Source organism: Rhinatrema bivittatum, chromosome 2 (genome assembly GCF_901001135.1).
Source record: "Rhinatrema bivittatum chromosome 2, aRhiBiv1.1, whole genome shotgun sequence".
Lineage (NCBI taxonomy): Eukaryota > Metazoa > Chordata > Amphibia > Gymnophiona > Rhinatrematidae > Rhinatrema > Rhinatrema bivittatum.
The window spans coordinates 811,816,232-811,838,233 of record NC_042616.1 but is presented as its reverse complement, the minus strand read 5'-3'; the positions used below and the strand labels follow the sequence as shown (position 1 = coordinate 811,838,233).

At 45.0% G+C, this 22,002-nt stretch overlaps 1 protein-coding gene across 3 annotated transcripts in view; it reads right to left on the bottom strand.

Moving 5' to 3' along the window:
* The window catches only part of KIFC2 (kinesin family member C2), a 147,215-nt gene that overhangs the window by 5,827 nt on the left and 119,386 nt on the right, over positions 1-22,002 (bottom strand). For all 3 annotated transcript variants that reach the window (XM_029592229.1, XM_029592230.1, XM_029592231.1), the window contains exon 15: positions 15,560-15,683. In XM_029592229.1, the coding sequence (XP_029448089.1) occupies positions 15,560-15,683 (124 nt within the window). The remainder of the gene's footprint in view (positions 1-15,559; positions 15,684-22,002) is intronic.

Here is a 22,002-nt window from a genome sequence, read left to right as displayed (position 1 = left end):
GCTTTGATTCTGCAGGGTTTTTAAGCTCCCTGCTCTGATGGATGATTGATAATTGCTGTTTAAATGTTTCAGAACTTCCTATTAAGTCTGGTTCCTGTTTGCTCTCTCTCTCTCTCTGCCTTTCTCCTCTTCCTTCTGGTCCCTGCAGAGTCTTTCAGTTGGAAGAAGGCTCTTGGCAGGCTAACAGCTCGTTCTCATCCTCTTTCAAGATCTGAGAAGAATCATGTTGTCACCTCTTATTTACTATTAATCCACAGCTAATATCAGCTCTCAGAGAAAACTTATTACACAGTTATCAGTCTCTCCTATCTGTGCTGCTGCTCTTAGGACCTTCTCATCTGCTGTGAGTGCTGAATTGTTCTTCATTCAAATACATGTTTTTGGAAAGCAAGGACTGAGTTTATCTGATATCTGTGAGCTGGGGAAAAAGATTTAGCTGACTGTGTAGGTGCTTGTGCTCGGCATCGAGAACGGAGGGCAGTCCAGAGATTGACATGACATAAAGCACCATTCCTCTCCAGCGGGCCAGGGTTGGGAGGGCATTGGGAGAGAAACTGGGGGAAAGAAGTGAACAGAAGAGGGAAAGAGATTTGTGTGGGAGTTAGGGAGTGGAAGAACAGCCAGGAAGAGAGGACGGGAGAGGGAAAACATTTTGTGTGCGTTTGGGAATGAGAGGAAGAGGGGAAGGGTGCCTGAGGTTTGTACAGAGGTTGAGGAGTAGAAGAATAACTGGAGGGAGGACAAAGGAAGAGGAGACAGAGAGGATCACATGGGGAACAAAAGGTAATGCTGAGGAAGGAGGAGGGTGATTCCCCATGATATGTGAATGCCCAATATCCCTTGTGCAGGTGCCTACCCTGTGCCAATTGCTCATCACTGAGTTTTTCTGGTATTAAATCCACCAGTTTTCCTCTTATCTATCTAATCATTCCCTCATGATTCTAGTTAATAAGACAAGAAATGTATCAGACCAAGACTCTTCAAGCCCAGGATCCTATGTCCGACAGCGGCCAGTCTGGATCACATATACCCAGCTATTCCCAAAGGGGGTAATTTTCAGCGTGTAAAACTGGAAGTTACACGTCTAAGTAGCATTTTATAAAAGTCTGAAGGATGCGTCTATTAGCAGTGTAGTACATCAATATAAACTGAAGAGTCCTAACCTCTTTAGCCTTTCCTCATAGGGGAATCATTCCATCCCCTTTATCATCTTGGTCTCCCTTCTCTGTACCTTCTCTGTATGTCTTTTATGAGATGTGGTGGCCAAAACTGCACACAGTACTCATGAGGTCGCACCATGGAGTGATACAGAGGCATTATGATATTCTCTGATTTATTCTCCAGTCCTTTCCTAATAATCCCCAGCATTCTGTTTGTGTATGATATATGAACACAAGATGAGGATGCACCATGGAGTGATACAGAGGCATTATGATATTCTCTGTGTTATTCTCCATTCCTTTCCTAATAATCCCCAGCATTCTGTTTGTGTATGATATATGAACACAAGATCAGGTCGCACCATGGAGCGATACAGAGGCATTATGATATTCTCTGTGTTATTCTCCATTCCTTCCCTAATAATCCCCAGCATTCTGTTTGTGTATGATATATGAACACAAGATGAGGATGCACCATGGAGTGATACAGAGGCATTATGATATTCTCTGGTTTATTCTCCATTCCTTTCCTAATAATCCCCAGCATTCTGTTTGTGTATGATATATGAACACAAGATGAGGATGCACCATGGAGTGATACAGAGGCATTATGATATTCTCTGTTTTATTCTCCATTCCTTTCCTAATAATCCCCAGCATTCTGTGTGTGTATGATATATGAACACAAGATGAGGATGCACCATGGAGTGATACAGAGACATTATGATATTCTCTGTTTTATTCTCCATTCCTTTCCTAATAATCCCCAGCATTCTGTTTGTGTATGATATATGAACACAAGATGAGGTCACACCATGAAGTGATACAGAGGCATTATGATATTCTCTGTTTTATTCTCCATTCCTTTCCTAATAATCCCCAGCATTCTGTTTGTGTATGATATATGAACACAAGATGAGGATGCACCATGGAGTGATACAGAGGCATTATGATATTCTCTGTTTTATTCTCCATTCCTTTCCTAATAATCCCCAGCATTCTGTTTGTGTATGATATATGAACACAAGATGAGGTCACATCATGGAGGGATACAGAGACATTATGATATTCTCTGTTTTATTCTCCATTCCTTTCCTAATAATCCCCAGCAATCTGTTTGTGTATGATATATGAACACAAGATGAGGATGCACCATGGAGTGATATAGAGGCATTATGATATTCTCTGTGTTATTCTCCATTCCTTTCCTAATAATCCCCAGCATTCTGTTTGTGTATGATATATGAACACAAGATGAGGTCACATCATGGAGGGATACAGAGACATTATGATATTCTCTGTTTTATTCTCCATTCCTTTCCTAATAATCCCCAGCAATCTGTTTGTGTATGATATATGAACACAAGATGAGGATGCACCATGGAGTGATATAGAGGCATTATGATATTCTCTGTGTTATTCTCCATTCCTTTCCTAATAATCCCCAGCATTCTGTTTGTGTATGATATATGAACACAAGATGAGGTCGCACCATGGAGTGATACAGAGGCATTATGATATTCTCTGTTTTATTCTCCATTCCTTTCCTAATAATCCCCAGCATTCTGTTTGTGTATGATATATGAACACAAGATCAGGTCGCACCATGGAGCGATACAGAGGCATTATGATATTCTCTGTGTTATTCTCCATTCCTTCCCTAATAATCCCCAGCATTCTGTTTGTGTATGATATATGAACACAAGATGAGTTCACACCATGAAGTGATACAGAGGCATTATGATATTCTCTGTTTTATTCTCCATTCCTTTCCTAATAATCCCCAGCATTCTGTTTGTGTATGATATATGAACACAAGATGAGGATGCACCATGGACTGATACAGAGGCATTATGATATTCTCTGTGTTATTCTCCATTCCTTTCCTAATAATCCCCAGCATTCTGTTTGTGTATGATATATGAACACAAGATGAGGATGCACCATGGAGTGACACAGAGACATTATGATATTCTCTGTTTTATTCTCCATTCCTTTCCTAATAATCCCCAGCATTCTGTTTGTGTATGATATATGAACACAAGATGAGGTCACACCATGGAGTGATACAGAGGCATTATGATATTCTCTGTGTTATTCTCCATTCCTTTCCTAATAATCCCCAGCATTCTGTTTGTGTATGATATATGAACACAAGATGAGGTCAGACCATGGAGTGATACAGAGGCATTATGATATTCTCTGTTTTATTCTCCATTCCTTTCCTAATAATCCCCAGCATTCTGTTTGTGTATGATATATGAACACAAGATGAGGTCGCAGCATGGAGTGATACAGAGGCATTATGATATTCTCTGTTTTATTCTCCATTCCTTCCCTAATAATCCCCAGCATTCTGTTTGTGTATGATATATGAACACAAGATGAGGATGCACCATGGAGTGATACAGAGGCATTATGATATTCTCTGTTTTATTCTCCATTCCTTTCCTAATAATCCCCAGCATTCTGTTTGTGTATGATATATGAACACAAGATGAGGATGCACCATGGAGTGATACAGAGGCATTATGATATTCTCTGTGTTATTCCGCGTTCCTTTCCTAATAATCCCCAGCATTCTGTGTGTGTATGATATATGAACACAAGATGAGGATGCACCATGGAGCGATACAGAGGCATTATGATATTCTCTGTTTTATTCTCCATTCCTTTCCTAATAATCCCCAGCATTCTGTTTGTGTATGATATATGAACACAAGATGAGGATGCACCATGGAGTGATACAGAGGCATTATGATATTCTCTGTTTTATTCTCCATTCCTTCCCTAATAATCCCCAGCATTCTGTTTGTGTATGATATATGAACACAAGATGAGGATGCACCATGGAGTGATACAGAGGCATTATGATATTCTCTGTGTTATTCCGCGTTCCTTTCCTATAATCCCCAGCATTCTGTGTGTGTATGATATATGAACACAAGATGAGGATGCACCATGGAGCGATACAGAGGCATTATGATATTCTCTGTTTTATTCTCCATTCCTTTCCTAATAATCCCCAGCATTCTGTGTGTGTATGATATATGAACACAAGATGAGGATGCACCATGGAGTGATACAGAGGCATTATGATATTCTCTGTTTTATTCTCCATTCCTTTCCTAATAATCCCCAGCATTCTGTTTGTGTATGATATATGAACACAAGATGAGGATGCACCATGGAGTGATACAGAGACATTATGATATTCTCTGTTTTATTCTCCATTCCTTCCCTAATAATCCCCAGCATTCTGTTTGTGTATGATATATGAACACAAGATGAGGATGCACCATGGAGTGATACAGAGGCATTATGATATTCTCTGTTTTATTCTCCATTCCTTTCCTAATAATCCCCAGCATTCTGTTTGTGTATGATATATGAACACAAGATGAGGATGCACCATGGAGTGATACAGAGACATTATGATATTCTCTGTTTTATTCTCCATTCCTTTCCTAATAATCCCCAGCATTCTGTGTGTGTATGATATATGAACACAAGATGAGGATGCACCATGGAGTGATACAGAGGCATTATGATATTCTCTGTTTTATTCTCCATTCCTTCCCTAATAATCCCCAGCATTCTGTTTGTGTATGATATATGAACACAAGATGAGGATGCACCATGGAGTGATACAGAGGCATTATGATATTCTCTGTGTTATTCCGCGTTCCTTTCCTAATAATCCCCAGCATTCTGTGTGTGTATGATATATGAACACAAGATGAGGATGCAGCATGGAGCGATACAGAGGCATTATGATATTCTCTGTTTTATTCTCCATTCCTTTCCTAATAATCCCCAGCATTCTGTGTGTGTATGATATATGAACACAAGATGAGGATGCACCATGGAGTGATACAGAGGCATTATGATATTCTCTGTTTTATTCTCCATTCCTTCCCTAATAATCCCCAGCATTCTGTTTGTGTATGATATATGAACACAAGATGAGGATGCACCATGGAGTGATACAGAGGCATTATGATATTCTCTGTTTTATTCTCCATTCCTTTCCTAATAATCCCCAGCATTCTGTTTGTGTATGATATATGAACACAAGATGAGGATGCACCATGGAGTGATACAGAGACATTATGATATTCTCTGTTTTATTCTCCATTCCTTCCCTAATAATCCCCAGCATTCTGTTTGTGTATGATATATGAACACAAGATGAGGATGCACCATGGAGTGATACAGAGGCATTATGATATTCTCTGTTTTATTCTCCATTCCTTTCCTAATAATCCCCAGCATTCTGTTTGTGTATGATATATGAACACAAGATGAGGATGCACCATGGAGTGATACAGAGACATTATGATATTCTCTGTTTTATTCTCCATTCCTTCCCTAATAATCCCCAGCATTCTGTTTGTGTATGATATATGAACACAAGATGAGGATGCACCATGGAGTGATACAGAGACATTATGATATTCTCTGTGTTATTCTCCATTCCTTTCCTAATAATCCCCAGCATTCTGTTTGTGTATGCTATGTGAACACAAGATGAGGATGCACCATGGAGTGATACAGAGGCATTATGATATTCTCTGTTTTATTCTCCATTCCTTTCCTAATAATCCCCAGCATTCTGTGTGTGTATGATATATGAACACAAGATGAGGATGCACCATGGAGCGATACAGAGGCATTATGATATTCTCTGTTTTATTCTCCATTCCTTTCCTAATAATCCCCAGCATTCTGTTTGTGTATGATATATGAACACAAGATGAGGATGCACCATGGAGTGATACAGAGACATTATGATATTCTCTGTTTTATTCTCCATTCCTTCCCTAATAATCCCCAGCATTCTGTTTGTGTATGATATATGAACACAAGATGAGGATGCACCATGGAGCGATACAGAGGCATTATGATATTCTCTGTTTTATTCTCCATTCCTTTCCTAATAATCCCCAGCATTCTGTTTGTGTATGATATATGAACACAAGATGAGGATGCACCATGGAGTGATACAGAGGCATTATGATATTCTCTGTTTTATTCTCCATTCCTTTCCTAATAATCCCCAGCATTCTGTTTGTGTATGATATATGAACACAAGATGAGGATGCACCATGGAGTGATACAGAGGCATTATGATATTCTCTGTTTTATTCTCCATTCCTTTCCTAATAATCCCCAGCATTCTGTTTGCTTTCTTGGCTGCTGCTGCTGCACACTGAGCACAGGATTTCAACGTATTGTTCACAAGGACACCAAGGTCCTTTTCCTGGTTACTGACTTCCAATACCAAACCCAGCATTGTGTACCTGTAGTTGGGATTATTTCTCCCTGTGTGCCTCATTTTGCACTTTTCCACATTAAATTTCATTTGCCATTTAGATGCCCACTCTCCTACTCTAACAAGTGTTAACCAGTTCCCAGTCCACATGAGGGCACTGCCTCCTAGCCCATAACTGTGTCATCCCCTCAGGAGACTCCCAGTCCAAATACAGCACATATCACCTGGCTTTCTGCCCCTGCAGATTCCACGGTGCAGTTTGTTTGTTGCTTGACTCCGTGCTGTCCTTAATGCACAGTTCCACCCCTCCGCCAGGTTGAGCTGCCCTGCCATGTTAATATGATTTGTGCTCCCTTCAGTAGGCGCCTTGGTTTTCAGTTTTTATTTCATTTTATTTTTACCTGGAATTTATAATAAAAGAAATCAGGAGAAGAATCCGTGGATAAAAATGAGTCTTTTATTTCCCCACTGGAGTTCTCCCATTTTTGTTCAGTATGAACGCTGATAAATTCCAGGGAAAAATGCAATACAAAACCCCTGGAAACGAAGGTCCCTACCCATTGGTTCTCTTCTTTCCTCCAGGTGTACGCATCTTTATTCAGTGCCGCATATTCTAACGCCCCAATCTTATTTTTCAGACTTCTGGCATTCGCAGACACACGGGGCAAAGTGCAATTTTTATTTGTATTTCTAATTTTACTTCACAGCCTGCTTATTATCAGATGATACAGGAAGTTTTGAGCCATTCATCACTGCGTGCTCTTTATTTAGATCCATCTGGACTACATCAGCCTTTCTATTGGGATATTTCAGCTTCCCTGGGAAGTTGTTTCCCTCCGAATCATGTGCTTCTGAGCGACTGCCAGCTTTTCTCCATGGTTTAGTTTGATAGCTGCTCTAGCTCCTTTTTATTCCGTATATTCCTAAAGACTCTGTCCTGGCTCCACTACTTTTCTCTGTTTACAGTAGGTCGATGGTCAGGTGTCACTATCATATGTTTTCCAAGGGCACACAGATCTCGTCTTCTTTCTCTGTCCCTTCTCCCTCAAGCTCTCAGTTATTCTCATCTTTCTGATGTATCTTCATCGATGCACTCACCCTTGAGCCCCTCCAAAATAGAGCTCCAGTTTTTCCCTGTTTCTCTGTATGTTTCTTCTCCTTCTTCTGGTTTTCTCATGATGGACTCCGTCCCCCTATCCATTTCTGGTTTCGCCAGAAGTCTCAGACTGACTATTGGTGCCAGGCTCTCTTCAGATACCAACATTTTCAGCCTCTGTTCCACAGTGCTACAATATCTGCAAAATCTGATCCTCCCTCATTTTTGAAGCTTGTCTTCTTTCTGTTGTCTTCTTCTCTCACTTAGACTGTTTCTTGGCTGGTCTTCTCTTTCACCTCTCCAGCTCCTTCAGAATTGGCTAGTCTTCTCTTTCACCTCTCCAGCTCCTTCAGAATTGGCTGGTCTTCTTTTCAATCTCTCCAGCTCCTTCAGAATTGGCTGGTCTTCTCTTCAATCTCTCCAGCTCCTTCAGAATTGGCTGGTCTTTTCTCCAATCTCTCCAGCTCCTTCAGAATTGGCTGGTCTTCTTTTCAATCTCTCCAGCTCCTTCAGAATTGGCTGGTCTTCGCTTCAATCTCTCCAGCTCCTTCAGAATTGGCTGGTCTTCTCTCCAATCTCTCCAGCTCCTTCAGAATTGGCTGGTCTTCTCTTCAATCTCTCCAGCTCCTTCAGAATTGTCTGGTCTTCTCTTCATCACCTCCAAGTACCGAAGAAGAATACGATGAACATCCAATCTCCGCAGATCCTGGTACTGAGGAGAATCCTGATCCACTCCTGTAAAGGCCAGCAACTTAACTGTCTGATTGATGTGAAAAGCCGAAACCACCTTAGGCAAAAAGGAGGGTACCGTCCGAAGTGACACCCCCGAGTCTGAAATCCGTAAGAATGGCTCTCTGCACGACAATGCTTGAAGCTCGGAGATCCATCTAGCCGAACAAATAGCCACAAGAAAAACATCTTGAGTGTTAAATCCTTCAAGATTGCCAGTTTTAGAGGCTCAAACGGAGAACCGCAAAGCCCACAGAGAACTCCACAAGGGACATATCGCGCGTACTGGCAGTCTCAACTGTTTGGCTACCCTCAAAAAACAGACTACATCTGGATGGCTCACTATAGTAGAACCATCAACCTTACCTCTCAAACATCCAAAGCCAACACCTGGACTCGGAGCGAACTGTACGCCAAACCTTTCTTTAAGCCTTCCTGCAAAAAGGCAAGGATGTGAACTATGAAGGCCTTCCGCAGGGACATCTTCATCCCGCCATACCAAGAATCAAACGCTTTCCAAACCCGAATATAGGAGAGGGAAGTAGAAGTCTTTCGCGCTTGAAGTAAAGTGAAATTACTGCCTCCAGATAGCCTTTCTTTCTTAATTGCCTCCGTTCATTAGCCAAGCCGCAAGACAAAAGCGAGCTGCCTGATCAAAAAATACTGGACTTTGTCTCAGTAAATTTGGCAGGTGACCCATACGTAGGGGGCCCTCGATCGCGAGGTTGATTAGGTCCGCAAACCAAGGCCTTCTCGGCCACTCCGGAGTTACAAGTATGACCGTACCCTGGTGAGATTCTATGTGCCTTAACACCTTTCCCACCAATGGCCACGGAGGAAACACGTAGAGGAGAATGTCGGGAGGCTAAGGGAGGACCAGGCATCCACCCCTTCCGATCCGTGCTTCCTTTTGCGACTGAAAAATCGAGCCGCTTTTGCGTTCAGACGGGTTGCCATTAGGTCCAGCCGAGGCGTCCCCCAACGACGCACCACGAGGTGCATCGCCTCCTCGGACAATTCCCACTCTCCGGGATCTAGTCATTGATGACTGAGAAAATCCGCCTGGACGTTATCCACTCCGGCAATGTGAGATGCCGCTATGCGAGCCAGATGACGTTCCACCCAGGACATTAGCTGGTCTGCCTCGGAGGCCACCGGCCAACTCCTTTTTCCTCCTTGTCGGTTTATGTAAGCCACGGTGGTCATGTTGTCGGAGAGGATCCATACCGCCCGCTGCCGAACCAACGGAAGAAAATGACGCAGCGCTAGGCGAACTGCTTTGGTTTCCAACCGATTGATGGACCACTTGGCCTGCAGAGGTGTCCACAGACCCTGCGCTATGTGAGATTGACAGACTGCCCCCCCCCATCCGGAGAGGCTGGCATCCATTGTTACAATTAGCCACTGCGGATTCTCGAGGTCCACCCCCCGAAGCAAGTGGTCCGATACCAGCCACCAATCCAGGCTGGCTCGAGGGATCTCCGATAATGGTAAAGGCAGGTGGAACTCTTCCGACTTGGGATCCCAACGGGAAAGCAATGCCTTTTGTAAGGGTCTCATATGAGCAAATGCCCAAGGAACCATCACCAGGGTAGATGCCATAGAACCAAGAACCTGAAAATAATCCCATGCCTTGGGCAAAGGGAGGGTCAATAGACGGCGAACTTGAGTCATAAGCTTCTCCATTCTCAACAGAGGCAGGAAGACTTTGCCTGCCAACGTGTCGAAACAAGTTCCCAGAAACTCCAAGACTTGAGATGGGACCAGCTGGCTCTTGGCATAATTGACTACCCAGCCAAGCGAGTGGAGATGGCGTATGACCGACTGAACCGCCTCCTTGCAAAGTTCTGCTGATTTCGCCCAAATGAGCCAGTCGTCCAGATAGGGGTGCACTAGGATCCCCTCTTGTCGGAGGCAGGCTGCGACCACTACCATCACCTTGGTGAACATTCGGGGAGCCATCGCTAGTCCGAACGGAAGAGCGCAAAACTGGTAGTGCTCTCCCAGCACCATGAACCTCAGGAACCTCTGGTGATGCTCTTGAATTCCTATATGAAGGTAAGCTTCCGTCAGATCCAAAGAGGCCAAAAATTTGCCTCTATGCACGGCCGTTATGATGGACCTCAACGTCTCCATATGAAACCGAGGGGTTCGCAAAACCTTGTTGACCTCCTTTAGATCCAAGATAGGGGGGAACGAGCCTTCCTTCTTGGGAACTACAAAGTAAATGGAGTACTGACTGGTCTGATATTCGTGTGGTGGAACTGGGGCAATCGCTCCCAGAGCCTTCAACCGAGACAAAGTTTGAAGAATCACCTGACTTTTTGCTGGCGCCCCACCGGGGAACACAAGGAACAAATCCCGAAGAGGGCGAGCAAAATCCAAAGCGTAACCGTGATTTATAATATCTAGTACCCACTGGTCGGACGTGATTTTGACCCATTCCTCACGAAACCGGGAGAGTCATCCCCCTATCCTCGGGACGGAGGAATGGGCCGGCATATCTTCACTGGGGAGCTTTGTTGGCGGTGAAACCCTGAGAGGAGCCACTGCGGAGAGGCCGTCTGCCACAAAAGGAAAGAGTCCATGCCTGTGACCGTCCTGCCGGTTGCCGAGTGGCAAAGGAAGCACCCCTGCCAGAACGGAAGTGACGTTGCCCTCGTAAATGACCCCGGGCAGTACCGATCGGCCAAGACGATCTGGGCTTATCCTCAGGTAGTTTGTAAACCTTGTTGTCCCCTAAGGTCTTAACAAGTTGCTCCAGATTGTCGCCAAACAACAATTTCCCCTTGAAAGGAAAAGAACCTAACTGAGACTTAGACAAGGCATCAGCCGACCAATAACGGAGCCACAATAGCCTCCTCACAGAAACTGCCGAAGACATAGTATGGGCAGAGGTACGGAGAAGGTCGTATAGGGTATCCACTGTATAGGCAACCGCTGATTCCATGAGGTTTGCCTGCTCCGCCTCTTCTGGCAGAAGTTCCTGGGAAGTGAGCAGCTGTTGTACCCAGCAAAGGGTAGCCCTTTGCATAAGGCTGCTACAGACGGTGGCACGGACTCCCAATGCGGATACCTCAAAAATCTGCTTAAGCAAAATTTCCAGCTTCCTATCCTGTAAATCCTTAAGAGCCGCTCCTCCCGTGACGGGAATCGTGGTATGTTTAGCTATGGCTGTGACCGCCGCATCCACCTTTGGAAGCTTAAGAAGCTCCAAGGTCTCACTTGGTAACGGATAAAGCTTTTTCATGGTCCTGCTGACTCGCAAAGTGGCTTCAGGCGCATCCCATTCCCGGGACAGAATTTGGAAGAGCTTCGGATGAAAAGGAAAGGTCCGAGGAGGGTCATGGAGCCCCGATAATACCGCATCTCCCGGTGAGGAATCAGACACAGGCTGCAGAGCCGGGATCTCCAGCTCCTGAAGAACATATGGAATTAAGTGATCCAACTCCTCCTGATGTAACAGGCGGCGCACCTGTGGATCGTCTCCCTCTAGAGGGGTGGTACTATCCACATCATTGCCTACGTCCAATGTGGGGGGGTCTTGCTGCACTGGATTGAAAGGAATGGAGGGTCCGGGCAACCCCGCAAGCGACACCGAGGAAGAAATCCTAGGTCCAGTACCCCCCAGGTCCTCAGCAGGTCTGAATTGCTTTGCAGGAGCCGGATCCTGCACGTCCCAGTCAGCCTCCACTTCCAGATATGCTTTATGGAGGAGTAAAACAAATTGCAATGAAAATGGATGCCGTCGTTTTAAGGCCCCCCCCCTCTGGAGGTAAGGGTCTGTGTCTAGCTGTTGACTGCGCAGTTGCTGGGGGCTCAAATCTGGCGGGGATAGCGGGGGGAGATCTTCCCCCTCTAAGTCTTGCCCTGCATCTGATATCGGAGCAGACAAAATGGCCGCCGCTTCCGAGTCACGCGGGGAGGAGGCAGGCCTCTGCCTGTGAGCTGCCGAATCTGTCTCCGAGCCGCGTGATCACGGCAAAGCTTCCCCCCGCTCCGAATGCGGCCTCCGCAAAGGTCCCTTGCCTCTGGGAATACACCGGGAGCAGAGACCATCGCGTGAGAGCCGAGACGCCGGCTCCCCACAAGCCCCACAGCAGGAACCACGCGCATGTCAAGCGCGCGAAAGCAAGAAGGCAGCCAGGTGAATAAGTCCACCCTGCTTGGAGGCCCAGGAGAGACGGCAGGCAAGTGCTGAAACCAACAGCTGACAGAAACAAAGTTGATCGCAATCAACCAGCAGGGGTAAAGAAATTAACTTCCCTGCCTGAAAAAACCAGCACCTTCTAGAGGAAGAAATCGTCTCTGGGAATAAGGGGGGAGGGAGATTGATCGGCCCACCGATTAATTCTCCCCCAAACTCACCAGGGAGCAGTACTAACTTCGGGAAAAACTGGCCTTAGGGCATTGCCCTGCCATGCCTGCAGATCACTCAGCAGTTGCTGATAAGTTTTATTTTATTTTTTTAACTTTATTCAATTAATCTTTTTTTTTTTTTTAAGAAATTGATCTAATCAAAGGAAGATCCCCCCCAAAATCAAACCTGGTACCCCAGATAGCGAATAATTTAGCAAGGATCAGGACCGCAGGTTATGCTCTCTTTCATCTGCAGGAGTCAGAGATATACTGAGGGATTGCAGGTAGCACACTAGGTTATATAGGGGGTGTCCTTTTAGTTTGTTTCTCTGACTCCATCTGCTGGAAGGGAGGCATAACCCAGCAGTCTGGACTGATCCTGGTACATACAGGGAATGGGCATCCAAATGGCAGATTAAATTTAATGTGGACAAGTGCAAGGTGTTGCACATAGGGAAAAATAACCCTTACTGTAGTTACACAATGTTAGGTTCCATATTAGGTGCTACAACACAAGAAAGAGATCTAGGCATCATAGTGGATAATACTTTAAAATCGTCGGCTCAGTGTGCTGTAGCAGTCAAAAAAGCAAACAGAATGTGAAGAATTATTAGGAAGGGAATGGTGAATAAAACGGAAAATGTCATAATGCCTCTGCATCGCTCCATGGTGAGACCGCACCTTGAATACTGTGTACAATTCTGGTCGCTGCATCTCAAAAAAGATATAGTTGTGATGGAGAAGGTACAGAGAAGGGCGACCAAAATGATTAGGGAATGGAACAGCTCCTCTATGAGGAAAAGGTTAGGGCTGTTCAGCTTGGAGAAGAGACGGCTGAGGGGGGATATGATAGAGGTCTTTAAGATCATGAGAGGTCTTGAATGAGTAGATGTGACTCGGTTATTTACACTTTCGAATAATAGAAGGACTAGGGGGCATTCCATGAAGTTAGCAAGTAGCACATTTAAGATTAATTAGAGAAAATTATTTTTCACTCAATGCACAATTAAGCTCTGGAATTTGTTGCCAGAGGATGTGGTTAGTGCAGTTAGTGTAACTGGGTTCAAAAAAGGTTTGGATAAGATCTTGGAGGAGAAGCCCATTAACTGCTATTAATCAAGTTTACTTAGGAAATAGCCACTGCTATTAATTGCATCAGTAGCACGGGTTCTTCTTGGTGTTTGGGTAATTGCCAGGTTCTTGTGGCCTGGTTTGGCCTCTCTTGGAAACAGGATGCTGGGCTTGATGGACCCTTGGTCTGACCCAGCATGGCAATTTCTTATGTTCTAATGTTGCTTGTCTTTTACGTTACATTCAAGACTGGGCCTCTCGACATCATAAATATGATCCAGAGAAGCTGTTGGAGGAATGGGCCCTCTCTTATCATGGAATGTATCTGCTTCACCTCCCCATGTCTACTCTTCGTAGCCTAGGCCTTAATACCTTTTGGATGGGGGCATTTCAGAGAGCTTAGAAATGGTGGAGGGCTCTAGTTCATACTTCAGCCTCAGTGACCCCTTTTAGAAACATAGAAATGACGGCAGAAGAAGACCAAACGGCCCATCCAGTCTGCCCAGCAAGCTTCACATTTTTTTCTCATACTTTTTTCTCATACTTTTTTGCCTGTTACAGGTAACAAGGATTTTCCTGCTGGTTGATTTTTCAGTTTTTCACACCTGGCAGGCGCTGGGTTTGTCTTGTCTTGGACCCTTGGTAGATGCGGAGGAGCATAAATTGTGGTCTTTTCAACGACATCAAGAACAATGGGACATCCCTATGGCAATTTATTTTTACTTATCTGCAATGCAGACATTATGCATTGGCGACTTGCCAGGGGAATGTGGCACTTCTTGCTCTCTCCGATGCAGAGGAAACCTTTTTGGAAACCTCTCCTCGCTTTAATAAAATTGGTATTTGGCTATGCTTCCTGCCTGAGTATTTGCCCTCTCTGCATTTAGACAAAGTGGCTAAGCAATGGAGTGCAGGCCTGCGCCTTGAGATTGTTGCATCTGATATCAGCAGAGCTTTTAATTTGCTGCGAGAAATTCTATTCAAACGTATACATCGTTTCTATGTATCTAGAGATCTGGGGGCTAGGATGGGTGTGTGGTCCTCCGCTGAATGTCTGAAATGTTCCCATTTACGTGGAGATCTCTGCCACATGTTCAGTGAATGCACAAAGTTATAATCTTTTTGGCAAAATATGTTCTTGGCTATTGAATGTGTCCTGGGATGTACTGTTGCATGGGACGGCGGCCCCCTTTATCTGTAACTCTTTACTGGCATTCAGGCGCTACCTGGGGGGGGTCAACGGTTCTTGTCTTGTCCGCCTATCTCATTGGAATACTATCGTTGTTCCGCTTTTTCAGGACTGGCAACAGGCAGTGTTTCACACTGCTACACTGGGACATGTGAGAAAGAAGGAGTTGGGTACTAGATGTGTGATTATATCTTTGAAACACTATTTTGCGCTCTGGGAACGGGTTGCTAGATGGAAGATTAGATAATTGCTTTTTATTTCCCACATTACTGACTTATACTGGACTGCGTGCTCATGGATGCTCTTCTGGTAGTGTGAGTGATGGTTGAATGGGGTGTGCTTGTGTTTGGGTTTCTGGGTGGATGTAAATTGGAAAATAAGGAAGCGACGTGAAATACGGATTGTACTGCCTGTTCCTTCGTTTGTTTCGCTGTGTTTTTGTACTGTTCTGTTATTGGCAATTGGCTTCGTCATGTTGCTTCAATAAAGATTATGTTTAAAAAAAATGTGATATCATCATTGATAATAAAATAAAATATGGGCATGCACAGTAATGACAAAGTAATCAATCCTGAGCCAGACCAGGTCACCTCGGGAACCAGAAGATGACTGAGCCCAATGGTCATGCCTTTAATCAGTCTGCAGATCACATGACCATGTGACCCTTGACTCTTTAGTACCTTTTTGATGCGGCGGAAGCTGCTAACCTCCACACTGGTCAGTCCAGGCACATGCAGCTGGCCACTCCCGTCTGGGTGCAGCTTAATGTCCAGTTTTTCTTGTGAATCTTTTCCCAGGAGATCCCTGCAAGGAGTGGGAGAAGACAATCCATGATCATCCTCACTCGCTTCACCTACGTGTGCCTGTGTAGAGCAGGAGCTGGTGGAAGCTCTGCAGCTTAGAGAAAACCCTGGGGACAACATCTGGAAATATAACATCACTGCTCATAGCCAAGAGGGGGAAAGGAATTAATACTACAAGAATTTTATACAGAGGCATGTTAAGAACATAAGAACTGAGGGTCAATGGCTAATGTTCTGTGATTGCTAAGTCAGAAACTGAGGGTCTATTCCCAAATCAGGCTCAGGGTCCCCAAATTGGCAGGGGATGGAGTGCTGCCAGGTGGATCTGTCCATACCTGTCAACCTTTGAGTTTTGATCACCCTCAGGTTAGCAGTGTATGGAGGCTGGTGCACGGAGTTGTGGTTCTGCATTTTCTGGATATATAGACGATAATGACAGGTGAAAGTATGTATCGACGTCCACATCGCTGCCCTGCAAATCTCCTCTGGCGATATCTGATGAGATTCCGCCCAGGACGCTGCCTGGGAGCGCATAGAATGCGCGCGCAGTCCCACTGGTAGAGACCTAACCTGCAACAGGTACGCTGAACTTATAGCCTCCTTCAACCAGCGAGCAATAGTAGTCTTTGAAGCAGCATTCCTTCGTCGAGGACCACTCCAAAGCACAAAGAGATGGTCTGATACTCGGAAAGCCTTAGTAACCTCCAAGTAATGCAACAGTGTCCGTCGAAAATCCAACCGGCGCAAATCTTTATACAAAGGATCTGCCCTGTCCAATTCTGAAAAGGAAGGAAGTTCCACCGTCTGATTTAAATGAAAGGCGGACACAACCGTCGATCCCGCGGCTCAGCGGCAACCCCACGATACCAAGACCCGCCCACCAACGCGAACAGCCAATCAAGCTGCAGAGGGACTTTTAAAATTCTTCACCCTCCGGCGGCGTCTCTATTTCCTGCTGCCCCTACTCACCTAAAGCTGCAGCCGCTGCAGCGATCACGAAGGGAGGCCTGCGCGGTCGGCGCCCAGACCCGTCGGGGTAAGGCCTTTTAAATTCCCTTCCCCCCGGCGAGCCTGACCGTCGATCCCGCGGCTCAGCGGCAACCCCACGATACCAAGACCCGCCCACCAACGCGAACAGCCAATCAAGCTGCAGAGGGACTTTTAAAATTCTTCACACTCCGGCGTCGCGCGCCGGCGTCGCGCGCCGAAGGAGCGCGACCCCGAGGAAGCCCCGAGTCTACATCCTGGTCTTTGGTTTGAGTTTATAATTCCATTCTATCTCTGTCCGCCCTCCTACCAGCTCATTCAACATATCAACACCAACAAATCAAAGCACAAACATCACTAAAGAACGGCTTTAACTTTCAAGCCCCATCTATCTACAAAAGAACTGGTAAACCAAACCACATACAGGTAGATAGTGGCACCAGAGACTCCAAGCCACTGATCTACATAACCCAAACAAACTTCACAAAGAAAGCTCGCAGAACTTCCAGATCTACCAGCAGACCCCTCAGAAGATTTGTAATATCTCATTATACGTCCACCCAATACCACCAGGTCTTCCTTAAGCTTCCACTTAACATTCACCCATCTTTCTCCGGACTGCACTCACCCAACATACCCCATCATACATACAGCACTCTTCTAACATTATCCACCCAGCACTCTTCAAACCACATTCATCCAGCTCTCTTCAGACAGCATTCGCCTAGCACTCCTGTTAACCGTAACAATTCCCACAGTCTTCCACTTCAGCCACTTACATCCCAACATGCACCCCCTCACAATTCCCATCATCCACAATCCCAAATGGAGAACACCAAAGCCCCCTTCCCTCCCCCATCACAATCGTCAACAGAGGCTCAGGCCCATCTTACTGACACCACTCACTCAATTCCTTGGACTAACTCTCTTCTCACTCACATTGATTAATGCGCAATCGATCGCTAAGAAAAGTCATATATTCAACGACTACCTATCCGATACAAAACCTGACATCTGTGCTATCACAGAAACCTGGTTAAAACCCACCGACACTGCACTAATAAATCAGTTACCCATACAGGATTATGATGTTCTCTCTATTCCCAGACCTAAAAAAAGAGGAGGTGGACTTCTCCTCGCAGCCAAAAAAACGCTGGGTCTGACTTTGCAGACTTCCAATAACATATCAAAGATTGAATTTGCCCTATTCAACTCAAAACATCTGACTATCGGCCTAATCTATGCTCCCCCCGGAATACTGGAAGCTGACCCATCTTCCATCATAGAACTTACAGCAAAACACCTAAATTCCACGAAACCTACCATCCTCATGGGAGATTTTAATCTACATGTAGATATCCAACCTCATTCTACCAACTGTAAAACTTTTCTCTCCTCTCTCAACAATATGGGTTTCAGACAAATAGTGACTGAACCAACCCACAAAGCAGGCCATACGCTGGACCTTATCTTTATAAATGAAGGTATCACAACCCACACCACTCCAACTTGCACTCCAATACCTTGGTCAGACCATCGAATTATATCATCGGTTTTAAAAATAAAAGAACTTCCACCACAATCCACACAACCTATAACTATATCGCTTAGGAAACAGTGCTCAGGAGACCAACTCGGTGAACACCTAGCCAAGGAACTTGAGCACCTAGACCTATCCGACGTAAACTCAGCAACTTCATCATGGACCAACATCACTAAAAAGGTTGCAGATCAAATTTGCCCCATGACAACTAAATCTATCAATCCAAACAAAGACAACAGGAGACCCTGGTTCACACCAGAGCTAAAAAATCATAAACACGAGTTGAGATGCAAGGAACAAAATTGGCGAAAAAACCCATCTACAACCACCCTCCTCATCTACAAATCATGCCTTAACTCATACAGAAACAACATCAACACAACAAAGAGAATATTCTTCTCCAAAAAAATCCACCACCTCATCTTTGATTCAAGAGCTCTTTTCTCCTATGTATCAACCCTCACAAAACCCCCCGGCACCGACCATTCCAGACGATCAAGCACTCACTAAAGCGAACGAACTAGCAGACTTTTTCGACAACAAAATCACTTCACTTCTAGCTCCCCTCAAGGGACCATCTACACATCCAAAACACGTAATCAACATCACCCCCCAATCTTCGCAATCACCCGCTCAACAAACACCTCATTCAACCGCTCAACCACCACTCCCAACAGATCAACAACCATCGCACCCAAATGTCAAACAACCTAACACTTCACTAACACTACTCAACACTTTTGAGCTCACATCCACTCTAGAAATAGAGAATATTCTCAAGAAGATAAAACCATCCTCTCATCCATCAGACCATATTCCATACAACAAACTGTGTCTGATCTCCAACACCATAGCCAAACCTTTAGCAGACATTATTAACTGCTCCTTCTCTCAAGGACATGTCCCGAACCAACTCAAGTTAGCCATGCTCAAGCCGCTCCTCAAAAAACCTAACTTACCCACCTCAGACCCAGCAAACTTTAGACCCATAGCAAACCTCCCGTTGATTGCCAGAGTTATGGAGAAAGTTGTAAACAAACAACTTACAGAATATCTTGACGAAAACAACATCCTCACCTCAAACCAATTTGGCTTTCGCAAGTCTATGAATACCGAATCATTATTAACATCATTATCAGACACTATCATTTTCAACCTAGAAAAGGGCCAACCTTGCCTCCTCGCTCTCCTTGATCTTTCATCAGCGTTTGATACCGTTAACCACTCATGCCTCCTGCAACGCCTAATAGACATTGGCATTACAGGAGTAGTTTTTAACTGGTTCAAATCATTTTTGGAGAACAGAACATACAAGGTCAAGATAAATAACAAAGAGTCCCACACCATCGAATCCAAAAGGGGGGTACCACAAGGATCATCCCTCTCCCCGACTCTTTTCAATATTTATCTACTCCCACTTTGTCAACTTCTCACTAACCTTAAGCTAAGACATTACCTATACGCGGATGATATTCAAATCCTCATCCCTATAGAAGATTCCATATACAAAGCCATATCATTCTGGAATAAATGTCTGTCAGCTATCAACAATCTACTCACCAGCCTCAACTTGGTTCTAAATAAAAACAAAACTGAAATCCTCATTATAACTCCGGAAAACTATACCCCTTCCTCACATTCTAACACTAATCAACATCCGGTCACCACAGGGCTCTCCACCACACAACAAGTTAGAGATCTGGGAGTCATCATAGACAACAGACTCAGTCTCAACAAATTCGTCAACAACACAACAAAAGAATGTTTCTTTAAACTTCAAACATTAAAGAAACTCAAACCTCTCCTCCTATACAGAGACTTCCGCATGGTTTTACAAGCCATCATACTCCCAAAGCTGGATTATTGTAACTCTCTCCTCCTAGGCCTTCCAGCATGCACCATCAAACCACTTCAGATGGTCCTGAACGCCTCTGCAAGAATTCTATCAAATGCCAAAAAGAGAGATCATATCACCCCAATTCTCCACCATCTCCACTGGCTTCCAATTAAATACAGGATCCAGTTCAAGTCTTTAATGATGATACATAAGGCCTTACACAACATCGCACCTCTCAACCTAACATTCCAAATTCAATTACACACATCTGTGAAACCAACCAGAAGCGCCTATCAGAACAGACTAATCACACAACCTGTGAAATCCGTTCTGAGGAAACGTGCATTATCCACAGCAGGCCCTTCACTTTGGAACTCGCTCCCTCCAGACCTTCGTTTAGAACCATGCCACTCTACATTTAAAGGGAAACTTAAGACTTGGCTTTTCAAACAAGCTTTCCCCTAGAGCCAAGAACACGAAGAAAAGTCTTTTCAAGCCCACAACGAGTTATTCAGATCTATTTTTTTCTTCCTTTGTTAATCAGAAATTTACACATGCTGACTTCAATGTAAAACTTATTACTTTGTTTTTGTTCAATGTAAAACTTCTTTTATTCTGTTCTATGTAAACCGCTATTTGTAGCGATAGTTACTGTTCTTTGTGAACCGGGGTGATATGTATATTATACAGGAACCTCCGGTATATAAATTAATTTAAATAAATAAATAAACCTTAGGAAGAAAAGAAGGAACCGTACGAAGCAACACCCCCCGAGTCTGAGATTCGTAAAAAGGGCTCCCGACAAGACAGAGCTTGCAATTCCGAAATCCGCCTCGCCAAGACAATAGCCACCAAAAACGCCACCTTCAGAGTCAAATCCTTTAGAGTGGACCGGCGAAGGGGCTCAAAGGGAGCGCCGCATAACACTCTCAGGACCAGGTTCAAATTCCAGGAAGGACACGGCTGTCGCAATGGCGGACGCAGATGCTTAGCACCTTTAAGAAAACGAACCACATCAGGATGAGACGCCAAAGGTACGCACTGAACCTGGCCACGCAATGACGCCAAAACTGCCACCTGAACACGCAAGGAACTACACGATAGCCCTTTTGCCAAACCCTCCTGAAGGAAAAGCAAAACTTCGGGAACGGATGCACAAGTAGGTACCACCTGCCGAGCAAGACACCATGTTTCGAATACTTTCCAGTCCCGCACATAAGATAGTGAAGTAGAAATTTTGCGGTACTGCAAGAGGGTGGTTACTACCGCATCCAAATATCCTCTGGCCTTTAACCTACGCCTCTCAAAAGCCATGCTGCTAGACAAAAGCGTTCGACCTGGTCGAAACAAACGGGACCCTGATGAAGAAGGTCCGGAAGAAACGGAAATCGCAGAGGCTCCCCCAAGGTCATGTTCCGAAGGTCCGCAAACCAAGGATGTCGCGGCCATTCTGGGGCTACGAGTACTACCTCCATTGGGTGTAACTCTATGCGTCGCAGAATTCTGCTGATGAGAGGCCACGGAGGGAAGACATACAGAAGAACGTCCTTTGGTCAAGGCAACACCAAGGCGTCCACGCCCTCCGCTCCCGTTTCCCTGCGACGAGCAAAGAAACGTGGAGCCTTGGCATTCCTGAACGTCGTCATCAGGTCCAGGGCGGGCGTCCCCCATCATGCGCAAATGAGACGAAACGCATCGTCCGTGAATTCCCATTCTCGGGGATCTAGGCGATTGCGACTGAGAAAGTCTGCCTGTACATTCTCTACCCCGGCAATATGCGATGCTGCAATGCTGCACAGGTGTCTTTCCGCCCACGTCATCAGTTGCCGGGCTTCGGATGCCACTGGCTGACTCCTGGTTCCCCCCTGACGGTTGATTTAGGCCACAGCGGTTGCATTGTCGGATAGGACCCTGACTGACTTGCCTCGAACCAGTGGCAGGAAGGCCTGCAGA